The sequence below is a fragment of the Delphinus delphis genome, chromosome 17 (assembly GCF_949987515.2).
Source record: "Delphinus delphis chromosome 17, mDelDel1.2, whole genome shotgun sequence".
Classification (NCBI taxonomy): domain Eukaryota; kingdom Metazoa; phylum Chordata; class Mammalia; order Artiodactyla; family Delphinidae; genus Delphinus; species Delphinus delphis.
This window is the reverse complement of record NC_082699.1, coordinates 55,361,657-55,375,547: the sequence shown is the minus strand read 5'-3', so window position 1 is coordinate 55,375,547 and position 13,891 is coordinate 55,361,657. Positions and strand designations below refer to the sequence as shown.

The 13,891-nt window shown below is 33.5% G+C and overlaps 1 protein-coding gene across 3 annotated transcripts in view; it reads left to right on the top strand.

Moving 5' to 3' along the window:
• CSMD3 (CUB and Sushi multiple domains 3) overlaps positions 1–13,891 on the top strand; it is a 1,080,105-nt gene that overhangs the window by 1,042,172 nt on the left and 24,042 nt on the right. For all 3 annotated transcript variants that reach the window (XM_060035246.1, XM_060035245.1, XM_060035244.1), the window contains 2 exons: positions 8,718–8,829; positions 10,924–11,103. In XM_060035246.1, coding sequence (XP_059891229.1) covers positions 8,718–8,829; positions 10,924–11,103 — 292 coding nt within the window. The remainder of the gene's footprint in view (positions 1–8,717; positions 8,830–10,923; positions 11,104–13,891) is intronic.

Here is a 13,891-nt window from a genome sequence, read left to right as displayed (position 1 = left end):
TTTAGATTTGTATCTCCATAAAATGTTTTATCAGTTGATCGAGATCTTGAAAAATGAACTAGCTAAACAGTATTAGACCTCATCATATAGACCAAGAAACTGAAACAGAACATGACTTAACTTTGATCACAGAGCAAGTCAATGGCAGTATTTTTACAGAACACAGAATTTTGATGTCAGTGTCTGTACACTAAATCAGATGATTTTCTGAAGAATCTGAGTCCTTTTTAGGAAATACCCTTTGAGATAATGGAAATTGAAATAAATAAGATTGAGTTTAGAATAGTCATTCAATGAAATGAATAGAGTCATTCACTCTAAATTTTAAGAATTCTATTATAATCATTGAAAAATGTTATCACAAAGTTAAACTAACCCTGAATTCATACTCTTCAGCTAATAAACATATATTAGATCATTATAGTCTATCTAGATAAATATGAATAGACTAGATTTCAGATATGGTAAAATCTAATAAAATTGTATAATCTCTACTAATCTCTATTAAAACTACAAATGATATACTGAGTATGTTAAATTAAGGGTGTCAACTTTCATACATGGTTATGGCAGATATGTGCGTATGTCTGTATACATACTTATTTTATATATTTATATATAAATTATGTTTACTAAACCTGTATAGAGTCAACAGAATTTAGGAAGTTATGTAATTCTAACTAATATCAATTTATAGATGGATTCCAAATAAATATGGCCTTATATAACTAGAAAAGACTTCTCTACTGGTTGACCAAAAACTCTTGCTTACAAGTAAGAAAAATTATTTTGAGCTAGCTTAAACCTAAAGGCATTAAAAGCCATGTGTAGGTGTGTCCCAGGCCACAAGAGAAAGGATCTAGGTGAGACTCATCAAGCCTAGAATCTAGGAACTGGACAACAGTACTCAGTCTCTTACACTACTCTGTATTTATCTACTTTGTTTTCTTTCTCTGTAGATTGGCCATATGGCAAAGTGTGCATCATTTCTATTTACATCTCAGCCACATACAGCAAGTGATTAATTGTCTCAATGTCAGTTTCAAATATCCAGAGAGAGAATCAAAATGTTTCAACTTTTGTATCTACCTCTGGTTTGATCTAGTGACCAGTAGCGAGTTAAATAAAATCATAGCTATAGCTAGCCCACTTCTGGGAGGGACAAGAGAAAGGGGAAAGTTATAAATTGCAGAGGCACTCTGCACTTCTTAATTTTCTCTTTAATGTGTTTATTTTGTTCACTCTCCTTTTCTATAAAGATTTATATAGTAGATTTTTGGACATTGATATAATTACTAAAATATAAGAATATATCACCTGTTGCTAGAGAATGCAAAAACTCTAGTTTTAGAAAAAAGTACTCAAAGTAATTTCTCTTTTTATTTAAAATATTATAAACTGGAACAATTTTAGCTAAAAATATATTAGTAGTAAGGAGAATAAGTATCAAAATGATTGATGCAACATCAGATTAATTATGGAGGAAATGCCAAACACAAATATTTCACTAACTGCTGTATTACTCTAAATTGAGCTCTGGGGTTTGGAAGGCACATTACACTGATTTAGGACTTGTTACGTAAAATTATTATAAATATAAAATATTTTTAATCTTATTTTAGATATTTAATTCCAAGGTATTAAACATAAGATATTTAACCCTACCAAAATAACCATTATGAAAAAGCTCTGTCTTGACTACAGAGACTACAAAAGCATCTTTGATTGAGGGGTAGGGAGACAGAAATAATCAACTAAAGACAACATGATCAACTATTTGTGACTGTTGACACCTTTCATTCTCTGGCTTCTGTTTCCAAAAGCAAGTCTGGACCACCCAGTTTTATAGATACAGGACTCCTGGGTACAACAGTAGCCATCTTGGCAACCACAGTTCACCCTACTATTGAATGTTTCATGAGCAACCATATTACCCGAGTAGGTGGAGAACACTGAAGAAACCAAACATCTTCTAAGCTACCTGACTTTAAAAGGAATGTCCTAGGTATTCTATCTAGGCAGTTATCTATTGTATCTGGCAAACTTGACAGTAATCAGTTACCTAGACAACCGTGCCCCGCATCTCTTTTACGTAAGCTCGGTGTTCTGTCACACATTCTGCTAATGTTTAAAAAATTCATCATGACATGCTCAGATGTGTTTGGCAATCACTAGTGTGCTGGGTGCTGAACCACTTCTCTGTAAATATAGCATCCAAGTGACAACAGCAGCAGCGTAATGGACCTTGCACAAAGCTACAGCATGCCTGAAACAAGACTCCAGCAAGTAATAATTAGCCTTTTTCCTTTCACCACTGACAGTGCTTGTCTAACTAAAAAGCTTCCCAAAGCAGAGAGAGAAGCCATGTAGAGAATCCAGACATAATTCAGAGTCAGCCCTGGCTGAAATGTGGTCTTATAATGGAAACACTTCTATTCTTAGAAGAAAAAACGATTGGTTATAAAGTAATGCTAGAAGCAGTTAAAAAGATAAGGCCGAACCATACTGAATAACTTTGGGTTATTTTTAAGAGGGGTAAATATAGTTCTTAATAGGAGAAAACAATCTATCACAGAAAAAGTTTACAACTAATATTTTTACAAAAATTTTACAGTATACTACAAGATGAAAACATCTTTCAAGGTGGAATGCTTTAGAGAGCAAAGGCTTGGCACAGTCCTAGACCCATGTAAGAGCAGCAATTACTCTTATGCCAAAATTATCTTTAGTGTAGTCAGTGAGAACCAGAATATTGATATTGTAATAAAATGTCAGGATTAGCTGGAGCAGTCTGGGAGAGCCCAAGATATTCAACACCATTCTACATTGACCATTTCTGCAAAATAATCTAAACGGACACCTACAAGCAGCTTCCTTGGGTATCCAGATACCAGGGTCAACCTTGTACCTCTGAAAAGAGGTTCATCTGATGACTCTTAAGTACACGTGTGTTAGAATTTGTGTATGTATATGTACAGCTCACATTTACATATGTAACGACATCGACTCTCTTCTAGAAACCCACATAAGCTGACAGTTGCTGAAATTTTACAGCTTTTAAAATTTGAAGGTTGGGGATTAGAGAAACAAGAGAGGCTGTTCATTGACTATTGAAGTGATCAAAGATATAAATTAAGTACCATTTTAAAACTTTGTTACTATTTATCAAATGGTTACTATCTACAGCTGTAGTACTTATTAACTTATTAAAAATCATGTTAAAAAAATCTAACTCATAAACGGTTAGCTAATACTAGACTAATAATACTAATACTAGACTAATACTAATACTAGAGTGTTCAAAAGCACTGTAAAAGACATTTTATTCATATTTTGGAGAATAAAATATTTACATGTTTAATTAAGTTAGGCTACCTGTAAAGTACTGTGTGATATAATGTCAATAAAGAACTTAAAATGGCACTTTAATGTTTTATTTAAAACCATATATCATGGGGCATCCCTGGTGGCGCAGTGGTTGAGAGTCCGCCTGCCGATGCAGGGGACACGGGTTCGTTCCCTGGTCTGGGAAGATCCCACATGCCGCGGAGCGGCCGGGCCCGTGAGCCATGGCCGCTGATCTGGAGCCTGTGCTCCGCAGCGGGAGAGGCCACAACAGTGAGAGGCCCGCGTACCGCAAAACAAAAAACAACAACCATATATCATGCACTTTTAAACTTCAGTATTGAATATTGACTGGTGTGTAGAATCCAATTTCATAGTTAAAAAGTAATTTCTGACTAGAATAGAACTTTTTCCCTGGTATTCACAAAACCGTTTTGCCATTTCAGGCTTCAAAAGAAAAAAAAATGTGCCTTTGCATCTCTAAGCATATCTGTAAAGAAATACAGATTCTGTTGAGTAGCCTCTGAAATTTGGCTTTCTTACATTTGGTTGGTTCATGTGACAATCCCTGTGAAATGAATGGAAATATGATTTTTAGATTAAATGACTTTTCCAAAATAAAAAAACAAAACAACCATGGTGATTATGTATGACTTCCAGTTTATAATTGAAATAAGTACATAAGTACATTGAATGAGGCAGGTGTGTTACATAGTGTTGTATTACCTTAAATGGTGAATATCATAACATGAATTTTAAAACAAAAAAGTAAAATTAAACATTTAAAATTGAAGTCTTCTGATTATTTTTTAATAAAAACTGATAAAACATCTTAATTCTGTTTTTCTCATTCAGGAAGCTCAGGGCCCAAAATTGATGCTCAGTCAGCGAAAATCCCTTGCACCTCATCTTAAGTATATGTGTTATCCTTTCATTTTTATGATCCTGCCTTTCTACTTAAATTTTATGAATTTTAATATATTAAAATTATATTAGAAGCTACCTCAACTTTTCTTGGGTAAAGTATTTAATATAAACATAATAAAAATACCAATATAAAATAGTTGTTTAAAATATATTACAGAGGGAGCATATGAATTTTTGATGCCTTTATTATATATATATTTTGATAAGTTGCTAGGAACCATACTGTGTACTCCAGTTAAGCAAATATTTGATATTGAAAATCAGACACAAAAAAATACAGTGATGAAAATTCTAGCAAAGTAAGAGTAATTTGCTATAAAACATCATGAAAGGGAAGATAGATCTTATTCAGAATGTTTTAAATTTCTAAAATTTTGATTAATCATATGATTAGATCTCTAACTTCATGACTAAGGAACTGAACTGTAACATTTTAAAGAGGGAATAAAGAGTTAAAGAAGGTAAGTCATATTTACTAATTAGACATGTCTTATAATTTTATAGTGCATTTGTAAACCACATGCTAATTTGGGCCAATTTAAAGAAAATTTTATTTAAACATTAACTGCAATTAAAACTTGATATGGATTTTTTTTAAATCTTGATATAAAAATAATTTTTAAAATTAATTTTTACATTTTATATAATTGCTTATACAAATAACACTTTTGTTAGTAAATATTGGCAGGAAAATTGTACATAAATTATTTTACAAGAATTTTTAAAATTATATAATGGAAAATTTTATAATGTTACTTATTTTTCTACAAATATTCAAATTATATTATTTATGTTAGAAATTATTTATAGTCAGAGGAATTTACATGACAAGTTGGAAAAGGATGGAGAGATATGTAAAATATACTATTAAGTAGATTTATCACTGGCAAAATTATTAATTCACTAATATTTAGAGAAAATTTTGATGATTGATTTGAATACAACAAATGTTGAATAAAAATCAGTTACTAAATTTGTATAACTCTAGGTATCTTAAATATTAGGTATAAGTGTGAATTTGACAAAAATTTTGTTATTAAATGTGTTGATGATATATAGAAAAACTTTAAATAGATTTTAGTTCTATGGTATCTGGTTAATATGTAAAGCAGTATTTATTGTGATTTCAGAAAAGATTACAGACATGAGGAAAAAGTCTTAGAAATTAAAAAAAAAAAGTGTATGTAATCAATCATGTCTCTCATTCCTTACTAATATAAAGGTTGATGAAATAACCCAAATGTACTCTTCAAAGAACAAATAATGATTTAACTTTATGTTAATTAAAGTATGGAAGGGATATCACTATATTTTAAGAAACTGATAGACATGTTAAATCTTTTTAAGTAATCAAATAATTTTATACTAAGTTCTTAGTCCCCATTCCTTCAGTTGCTCCAACATTTTCAGGACACTTTTCTAAGCTCTGGGTGTATAATGGTGAATAACATATGGTCCTTGGCTGAGCGGAGCTAACATTTTGGTGTGTGGGTCAGATGGAATAGATGATTTTATAGGATAGGTTGATAATATTGATAACATTGAAAGGAACTAATAAAGCACATAAGAGACAGCTTTCCTAGTCTGCTTGCTGCAGGGAAAGCTTTCTAGAAATTTTGTCTGAGCTAAATCTTTTAGGGTAAGATCTAGGGAAAAATAGTTGGGAAATGCATTCCATGTGGGAGGGACAGTGTAAAAATATGCATGCATTATGGGAACTACAGGAATTCAATATTATATGAGCACAATTTGAGTAAAAGTAAGTGGTCAATGATGATGCTAGAGACAGCTAGTGATCAGTTTATGGAGGCTTTTATCCACCAAGTTAACATATGTAACTTTATCCTATGCGAGATAAGCCAGTAAAGATTTTAAGAAGGATAATGATAAAGTAAAACTTTCATGTTGAGTAAATCACTCTGACTTTAGAGTGAAAAATAAATTCAATGGGGTCAAGACTGGAGAAGTGGAGACAAGTTAGATGATTATTATAATTGGTTATAACAGTAATTCTCAAAGTGTGGTCCCTGAGCAGCAGCAGTATTACCTGGGAACTTGTTGGAAATGTGGATTTTAGGGTCTCCCTCAGATTTAACCCAGTCAGAAATTCCTGAGGGGAGCTCAGCTCTCTGTGTTTGGATAAGTCCTTCTGGTGATTATGTTATCTACTAAAGTTTGAGAACCATTGAGAAACCATGTTGAGGACTAAAACAAGATGTATACGTGGGAAAAGAGGGAAGGGGACAGTTTGAGAAAGATTTAGGAGGTAAAATTGTCAGTCTTTGGTGGTAGATTAAATGAGGGGAGATTTATGGGAGAAGGCTGGCCATTAACTGAGATCTAGCCTAAAGTAAGATTGCTGGATTGATAGAGGTGATGGGTTTTGTGGAGCCAGTTTGACTAAAGGATGGAATTGCAAAGTCCACATGATCAGTTGTATAAGCTATATGAGGAAGTAAAAATCTGTAGCACCATATTGCACAACTTCAGGGAGTATGTGAATGGCATGCTCTGGAGCACAATTTGAAGGATTATATTGAGTACAGCATGAAAAGTGCTCCCTGGAGTGGAGCAATGTAGTAGCCCTGGACAAAATTGGGCATTAAGAAGATAAGAGATCTCCTGGATGCAGAGATGATGCTGTCATGGAAGGCATAATATGAGATAACTGGAAGGATAAAGGTTGTTATAAGAGAATGACTATTAGAACTGAGCATTTCAAGTGTAGCATAGTTCTGGGTGATAACGAGAATAAGAAAGATGGTGGAATATAGCTAGTCTCAAGGTCCAAGTGGAATCTTGTATTGAATTATGTCACATTAAGCTTAGCCTCATGTTGCTTTAGCAGGTGGGAGTAGGAACTAATGGGAAAAAAAGGAAACACAGTCTATGTGAAAAGCCCTAAGACAGCAGTTGAACATTGTCAGACTCCATATGCTGGGGAAGCCTGAAGTGGCAGACTTTAAATACCCCTTATCTTCTCCTCCACCTCTAATCATTTAATAAATCCTGATGATTTTTCCTTTTAATATATTTTGAGTAAACAACTTCCTTCCCATGTCTATTGCCACAAGTTGGTCAAGCTTTATCCACTCAAATCTAAAATGGCAATTCAAGCCTCATAATTAGAATTACTGTTCATCATTCTTTTTTTTTCATAGTTTCCCCATACAGTGGTTAGTTTAATTTTTCAAAGATTTTATTTTCGACATAAATTTTAGTTGCTCTGAAAGCTTTAGCAACTTTATGTTTTTATTTTAAAAATTCAATTGCTATAGCCTGCTATTTGAGAGTCTTCAGAAACTGATTATTATGTCTCTGACTTAATAATTATAGCTGGAATTTATTTAAAGCTTATGTTCCATGCCCATGTGGAGCGAATTATATATCCTATTTTTATTTAATCCTTAAGTCGCAAGGGAAGTAATATCATCTTTATATAGAGAGAGTTAAGTCTCAAAGAGGAGATATACCTTATTCAAGATCAGAGTCAAAGTTAAAGCCGAGTATACACACCTCTGGGGTGTGTTTTCTTTTTTACCTATATCTTACAGCTTTCTACTTTACTCCCAAATTCCCACCTCACTGTGTAAATTATCTATGATAACCAATCAAAAGTGCTCTCTTTTTTTCCTAAACTATATGATGTATGTTTTAACCACCATACATTTTCTCATAATATTCTTATCTTTTCTACTTATATCAGTTGTTTTCAAACGTTAGTTTGCATTAAAATCACTTGGAGGGCTTTTTAAAACACAAATTGCTGGTTGCTACCCTAAGAGTTTCTGATGCAGTGGGTCTCAGCTAAGTTTCCAGAATTGGCATTTCTAACAAATTCCTAGGTTATGCTGAGGTTACTGGTCTGGGGACCACACTTTAAGAACCATTGTTCTATATATTTATCTAAATTACACATCCTTTAAAAGCTTAATGCAAATAGCATGTCTTCCATTGTATTTTTCTGCTACCAATCCAACCTTCAATAAACACCTTTATGTCCAATCTCATATTGCATTTACTGTCTTACATATTCACTGCCTCTTGTGTTGTTAGCTATCTTTATTTCCGTATCTGCCTTTATCCATCATCATTTATCTGTCTCTATTTAACTGTCTGTTTGTCTATCTTATATTCATATGTAGCTTATTGGCCTTTTGGTATCATATATTTTCTTCAAATTACCATGGTAAATATTTGGTACCTATGTATACATTGTATTCAAGTATTTAATGATGATATGCACACAAAGAAATCTAAGGTTTTTTTTCTTCAGTTTTTTTCTGCAATTTTATTTTAAATCAGATTTCAGTTTCTTTTCCTTCCAAACTCTACCTTGCAGAATTTCTTTTGAAAGCATTTCCTCGTCCATGTTTTTATTCTATCTGTTGCTGTATTTGAAGTTGCATTGGGACATTTGTTTTTCTCTCTGTAATTTGCTATAGGTAGGAAGTGTTGTACAGTTCCACTGCAAAAAAGGACATCTTCTCCAAGGGTCTACAACACGTACTTGCCTTCCTGACCTCACGTGGAGTGGAATTCAGCCTGAGTGCATACGTAAGTATTGTGGCTAAGAAAATTATACTTATGAAGGATAAGAATTTATATGCATTTTTTTCCACATGTGAAAAATAAACATATGTATGTAAAAGAGGTATTGCATTGTTTTTTTAGGTTATTATAAAATATAATTCATGCATATAGTGTTTTACTGTAGCATACCCCCATGGCTAGTGGGGAGCATTATTCTTTAAGAAGTCAGAAGGCACAGGGCAAAATTTTGTTCTTTTTGAAAAGCTCTTGTAATTGCGTTCAGTTTGGTCACCAGGTAATTTTAGATGATGATTATTTTTTAGGTTCATAGATCTGCACCTATGAATCTGAAGTACTTGTGAGATACAGGAGGCTCCAACATAGTAGAGACTCAGTCTTTTTCACTTGTGAAATTCTCTGAGAACCTGAGGAAAGCTAGAAATGTCCACGAAAGGATAGATGCATGAATACCTTAACCAAAAATTTGAATACTACTTAGGATTTCCTGGAGCTTCTAAATGTGCACTGACTCTAAGTTGAAAGCACTTGCTGTACAGATTGAATAAGAGCAAAGATCACTAAACAGTCTTTTTTGAATACAGTTAGAAATAAATTTTAGCTGGTGAGTTATCTCTTTTTTCCCTCCTACTTCCTCTGTTTATTTCCTCTCCATGTTTTTTGCGGGGGAGAAAAATGAAGAGTAAGCAGGAATAAAAATACTCATCAGAATGGTTTCTAGCTTTTAGGATTTGCTGAAGTCCAAATAAGTCCTGTGAATTTACTCCATCCCTGTTCAGAACCACCCAAATAATCACAGAGGCCCCTGTGGATCCTCAGTTTACTGGAAAGCAGCAGAACACTCCACTGAGAAGTCATGTCACATGCCTGGCTGGCTTATATTTAAATACGGCAAAATTCCTTAAAAGAGAATTCCTCAGAGTGTGTACATACTTTAGAACAGCTGTGTGGGATATACTGAGGTATTTCATAGTAAACTAAGATTCTTTGATGACCTGCATGTGGGATAGGATGACTTAAATAAAATTAAATGGCTTCTGTTACTGCAGAGCATCTCAGAATATCTAATAGGTGCATAATGGGGCTTAAGAATGTAGCAGAAACAGACAATTTGTGTTTATTCTTAGCAGTATTTCCTCAATGAGAATTAAATTTTATTAACTGAATTATATTAAATATAAACTACATAACAAAATGTTTTTCACATAATGTTAAAAATATTAGCTATTATTTATAGCTTAGTACATATCCACTAGGAAGCAAATGGAAAAAAATTTTTCCAAACAAATTTGTCCACAGAACACTTTTTCTCAGAGACCATCTTTAAGGGTCTATATCCATGAACAAATGATCAGAAATGTTGTCTTGCTTAGGGGGAGAATTCTTTGTAGCATCTATTTCTGATTAAGAAGGGAATGGTCATCATAAGACACAAAACAGGTGAACTGAGTGGCAGGGTCAGGGAGTGTCATAAGTGCAGGTTTAGTGGAATCAAAAAATTAAATGAATGAAAAGATACTGGTAGCATATGGACCCAAAATATGGCCAGAAAATTCCATATGCAAAAAATTATAAATTGTACTTTCTACATTAGGAAATATGAATATCAGAGCAACATACTAAATTGTGGTTGAATTTACCTTTAGAAGACATGCTTTTTAATTTAAGATAAATATAATAAATAAAAATTATATATTAATATTTCCTAAACTGGTATAGAAAATCTGAGTTTGATCAACTTTAAAACTTATCTTAAGCAGGACTTATTAGATCCTTTAAAATGCTAATATATATTGTGACTCTCTAAAATGGTGATATAGTATACATTTATTAGCTTAATTATCCAGAGTTAGTCTTTTATTTTTTCTCTCAGTTTATATGTTAACAACCACTAGTGTTCCACAGATGATCATTTATGAAATGCTAGTCTATGAAAACAACATTTACATTTACATTGATAAGCTTTCCTTGATTCATGAGAATAACAAGTTACATTTATATAAAGACATTAGCATACCTATAAAAATATATTGTGACTCCGATCTCAAAATTTTCTTAACATGTCTATAAAAATGAACATTTTTTCCCTTTCTTATATAGCCCACAGCTGTAAACAGCCAGAAACTCCTGCTCATGCAAATGTAGTAGGAATGGACCTTCCATCCCATGGGTATACATTAATTTATACCTGCCAGCCTGGCTTCTTCTTAGCAGGTGGAACAGAACATAGAGTGTGTAGATCTGATAACACCTGGAGTGGAAAAGTTCCTGTTTGTGAAGGTAAGTTTTCTCTATAAAAGCTTTCAACAGAAGATTTTGTACTGTTAAAGCTTTCCTCAGATACAAGAGACCAAAAAAATCAATTTAGATTAGCTTAGGAACAAGGTAAATTTGTTCACCAACTCTAAGAGTAGGAGTGATGTAGACACTTTTGGATCCCAGGGCACAGAAATATTATTCAGGCCTTTTTATAGGTTCTTTTCCATGCTCTATTTTTAATTCTTGCCTTTATTACTTTTCCTAGTTCTCTATTCACAGTAGGTATATTAGTTTTCTAAGGCTGCCATAACAAAGCACCACAAGCTGTGTGACTTAAAAGAATAGGAATTTATTCTCTCACAGTTCTGAAAGCCAGAAGTCCAAGATCAAGGTGTCAACAAGGCCATGTATCCTCTGAAGGCTCTAGGGAAGAATCATTCCTTACCTCCTTCGAGCTTGTTATAGCTTCTGGCTATCCCTGGCATTCCTTGGTTCATAAATGCCTCACTACAATGTCTACCTCTATCTTCACATGGCCTTCTTTCCTATATATCTCTATATGTCCTGTTCTCTTCTTATAAAAACACTAGTCATTGGACTTAGGGATTATTTCAGGAATATTTTACCTCAAGATTCTCCCCAAATTACATCTTCAAAGACTCTGTTTCCAAATAAGGTCATGTTCTGAGGTTCCTAGTGAACATGAATTTGGAGTGTGTACTATTCAACCCACTATAGTAGGGAATATTGCTGCCAGCATTCCTGGGTTTAAATCCTTCTGGTGGAATAACCCTAGTAGAAAGAGTCTTTCCCAAAACTTGGTCAGGAAAGCACTATATGAAAGTCTGATTGCCACAATTTTTAATGGAATCCATCTCCAAATTCATTTCTCAGTCACTATGATATGACAGTTTGACCAGATCTAGGTGATGTTTCCACCCATGTTGCTGCTTTGGTTGATCAGGACAATCCCCATCTGAACAAGATGTAATGAGTTTACCAGAGGAAAAAAGGGTTATGTTTCCAGAAGAAGGAACAAAGGAGGTTTTTCTAGAATTCTTGATAAAGTCATCAATACATTCTTTTTTTTTTTTTCAGTCCTTCTAATTCTTTATGTCTTGTAGCCTTCACAAATGTATGACTTTCTCCTCTTGAAATGTTTTCACTCTCTTCTCTTAGCTAGAACATTACAGGTTTCTCTCTTTTTTTTTTTAAATTTTTCATGATAGGAATCCCTTCTGTGTGAGATCTTATTCTTTTATTTGTTTACTTGTTATTGTCTTTCTCCACTCTCCTGTCCTTTCATCTGCCCTTCCCCAACTAGAATATAAGTTCAAAAGAAAAAGAAAAGAAAAAAAAGAAACTTTAATAAATCTAAATATGGCCCATTTTAGGGTTCTTTTATGTAAAAAAAAAAAAGAAACTTTGTCAAAGTATTTACAACTGTGATTTTAATCACTAGATCAGTGCCTTATATGTGAAAAGTGTTCAATCAATATTTGTTGAATAAATAAATATTTTATCTCCTCAAATTTCTGGCTACCTATTCTCCATTTCCTTTTTAAGCTTAATGTTTTCTACCCATTTTTTCTAAAGCTCAGTTCTTAGTCTTCTTTTCACTCTGTGTTCTCTCCCTAGGTGATCTGATCTCATTCAAGCCAATGACTTAAAATTTCCTCTGTGAAGGTTATTTGCAAATTAATATTTCTAGCTCATTTATCTTCTCTTAGCTCCAGAATTATATGCTCAATTTCTTACCTAATATCTCTTCTTGAATTTCTCAAAGACAATTAAATAATATATGCAAACCTAAACTCATCAATTTCCCTTCACTGTAAGTCTTCTCTTGATGTTCCCTAACTCAGTGGTACCATCATCACATAATAAATAGAAATCTAGTAGTCACCTTTCACATCTTCTTGTCTCTTTAAATCCACCAGAACTTTAGTAGGTTTAAAAAAATCTATCCACTTTTGAATTTATCATCACTGTTACTGTAATCTAACTCAGCATTATCTCTACTGAGACTACTGAAATGTCTTTGACATCTTCTTGTCTCTTTAAATCCACCAGAATTTTAGTAGGTTTAAAAAATTCTATCCACTTTTGAGTTTATCATCACTGCTACTGTAATCTAATTCAGCATTATCTCTACTGAGACTACTGAAATGGCCTTCTAACTTCTCTGCCCAAATCAATACCCACTCCTTTCCAAATTGTTCTCCACCTTGCAGCCAAGGTGATGTTCAACCAAATAACTTCCCCTTAAAACCTTTAAAGACATTACTTTGTTCTTAGGAAAAAGATGTATGTCTTTACAGGTCTACAAGCACTGCACATCATAGCTGCTTCAACTTGGCAGGCACTTTCAGCACCCCACATGATTTTGAGCTCCTTTTGGTTTGACTTAAAAACTTTAGTTTAACTCTTTACCTTTGAGACTAGCCAATTTCTTATGACATCATGGGATACCTTAACAATTTTTAAGTCTTTTTTTTTTTTTTTGGTGGGGGGCATGCCACACAGCTTGTGGGATCTTAGTTCCCTGTCCAGGGATCAAACCTGGGCCCAAGCAGTAAAAGGGCCAAGTCCTAACCACTGAACCACCAGGGAATTCCCAACAATTTTTAACTCTTAAACATGAACCCTACCCAAATTATTTGCCTTTAAGCAACAGGAACATACCCTCAGCCCTCAACTTCCATGTTGGAGTCAACTGTTTCCATGTTGGTTTATGCCTTTAAAATAAGAAACAAGACCCCAAAATACTAAGGCAGCACTGATATTCCCTTTGCCCCACTGGACTATA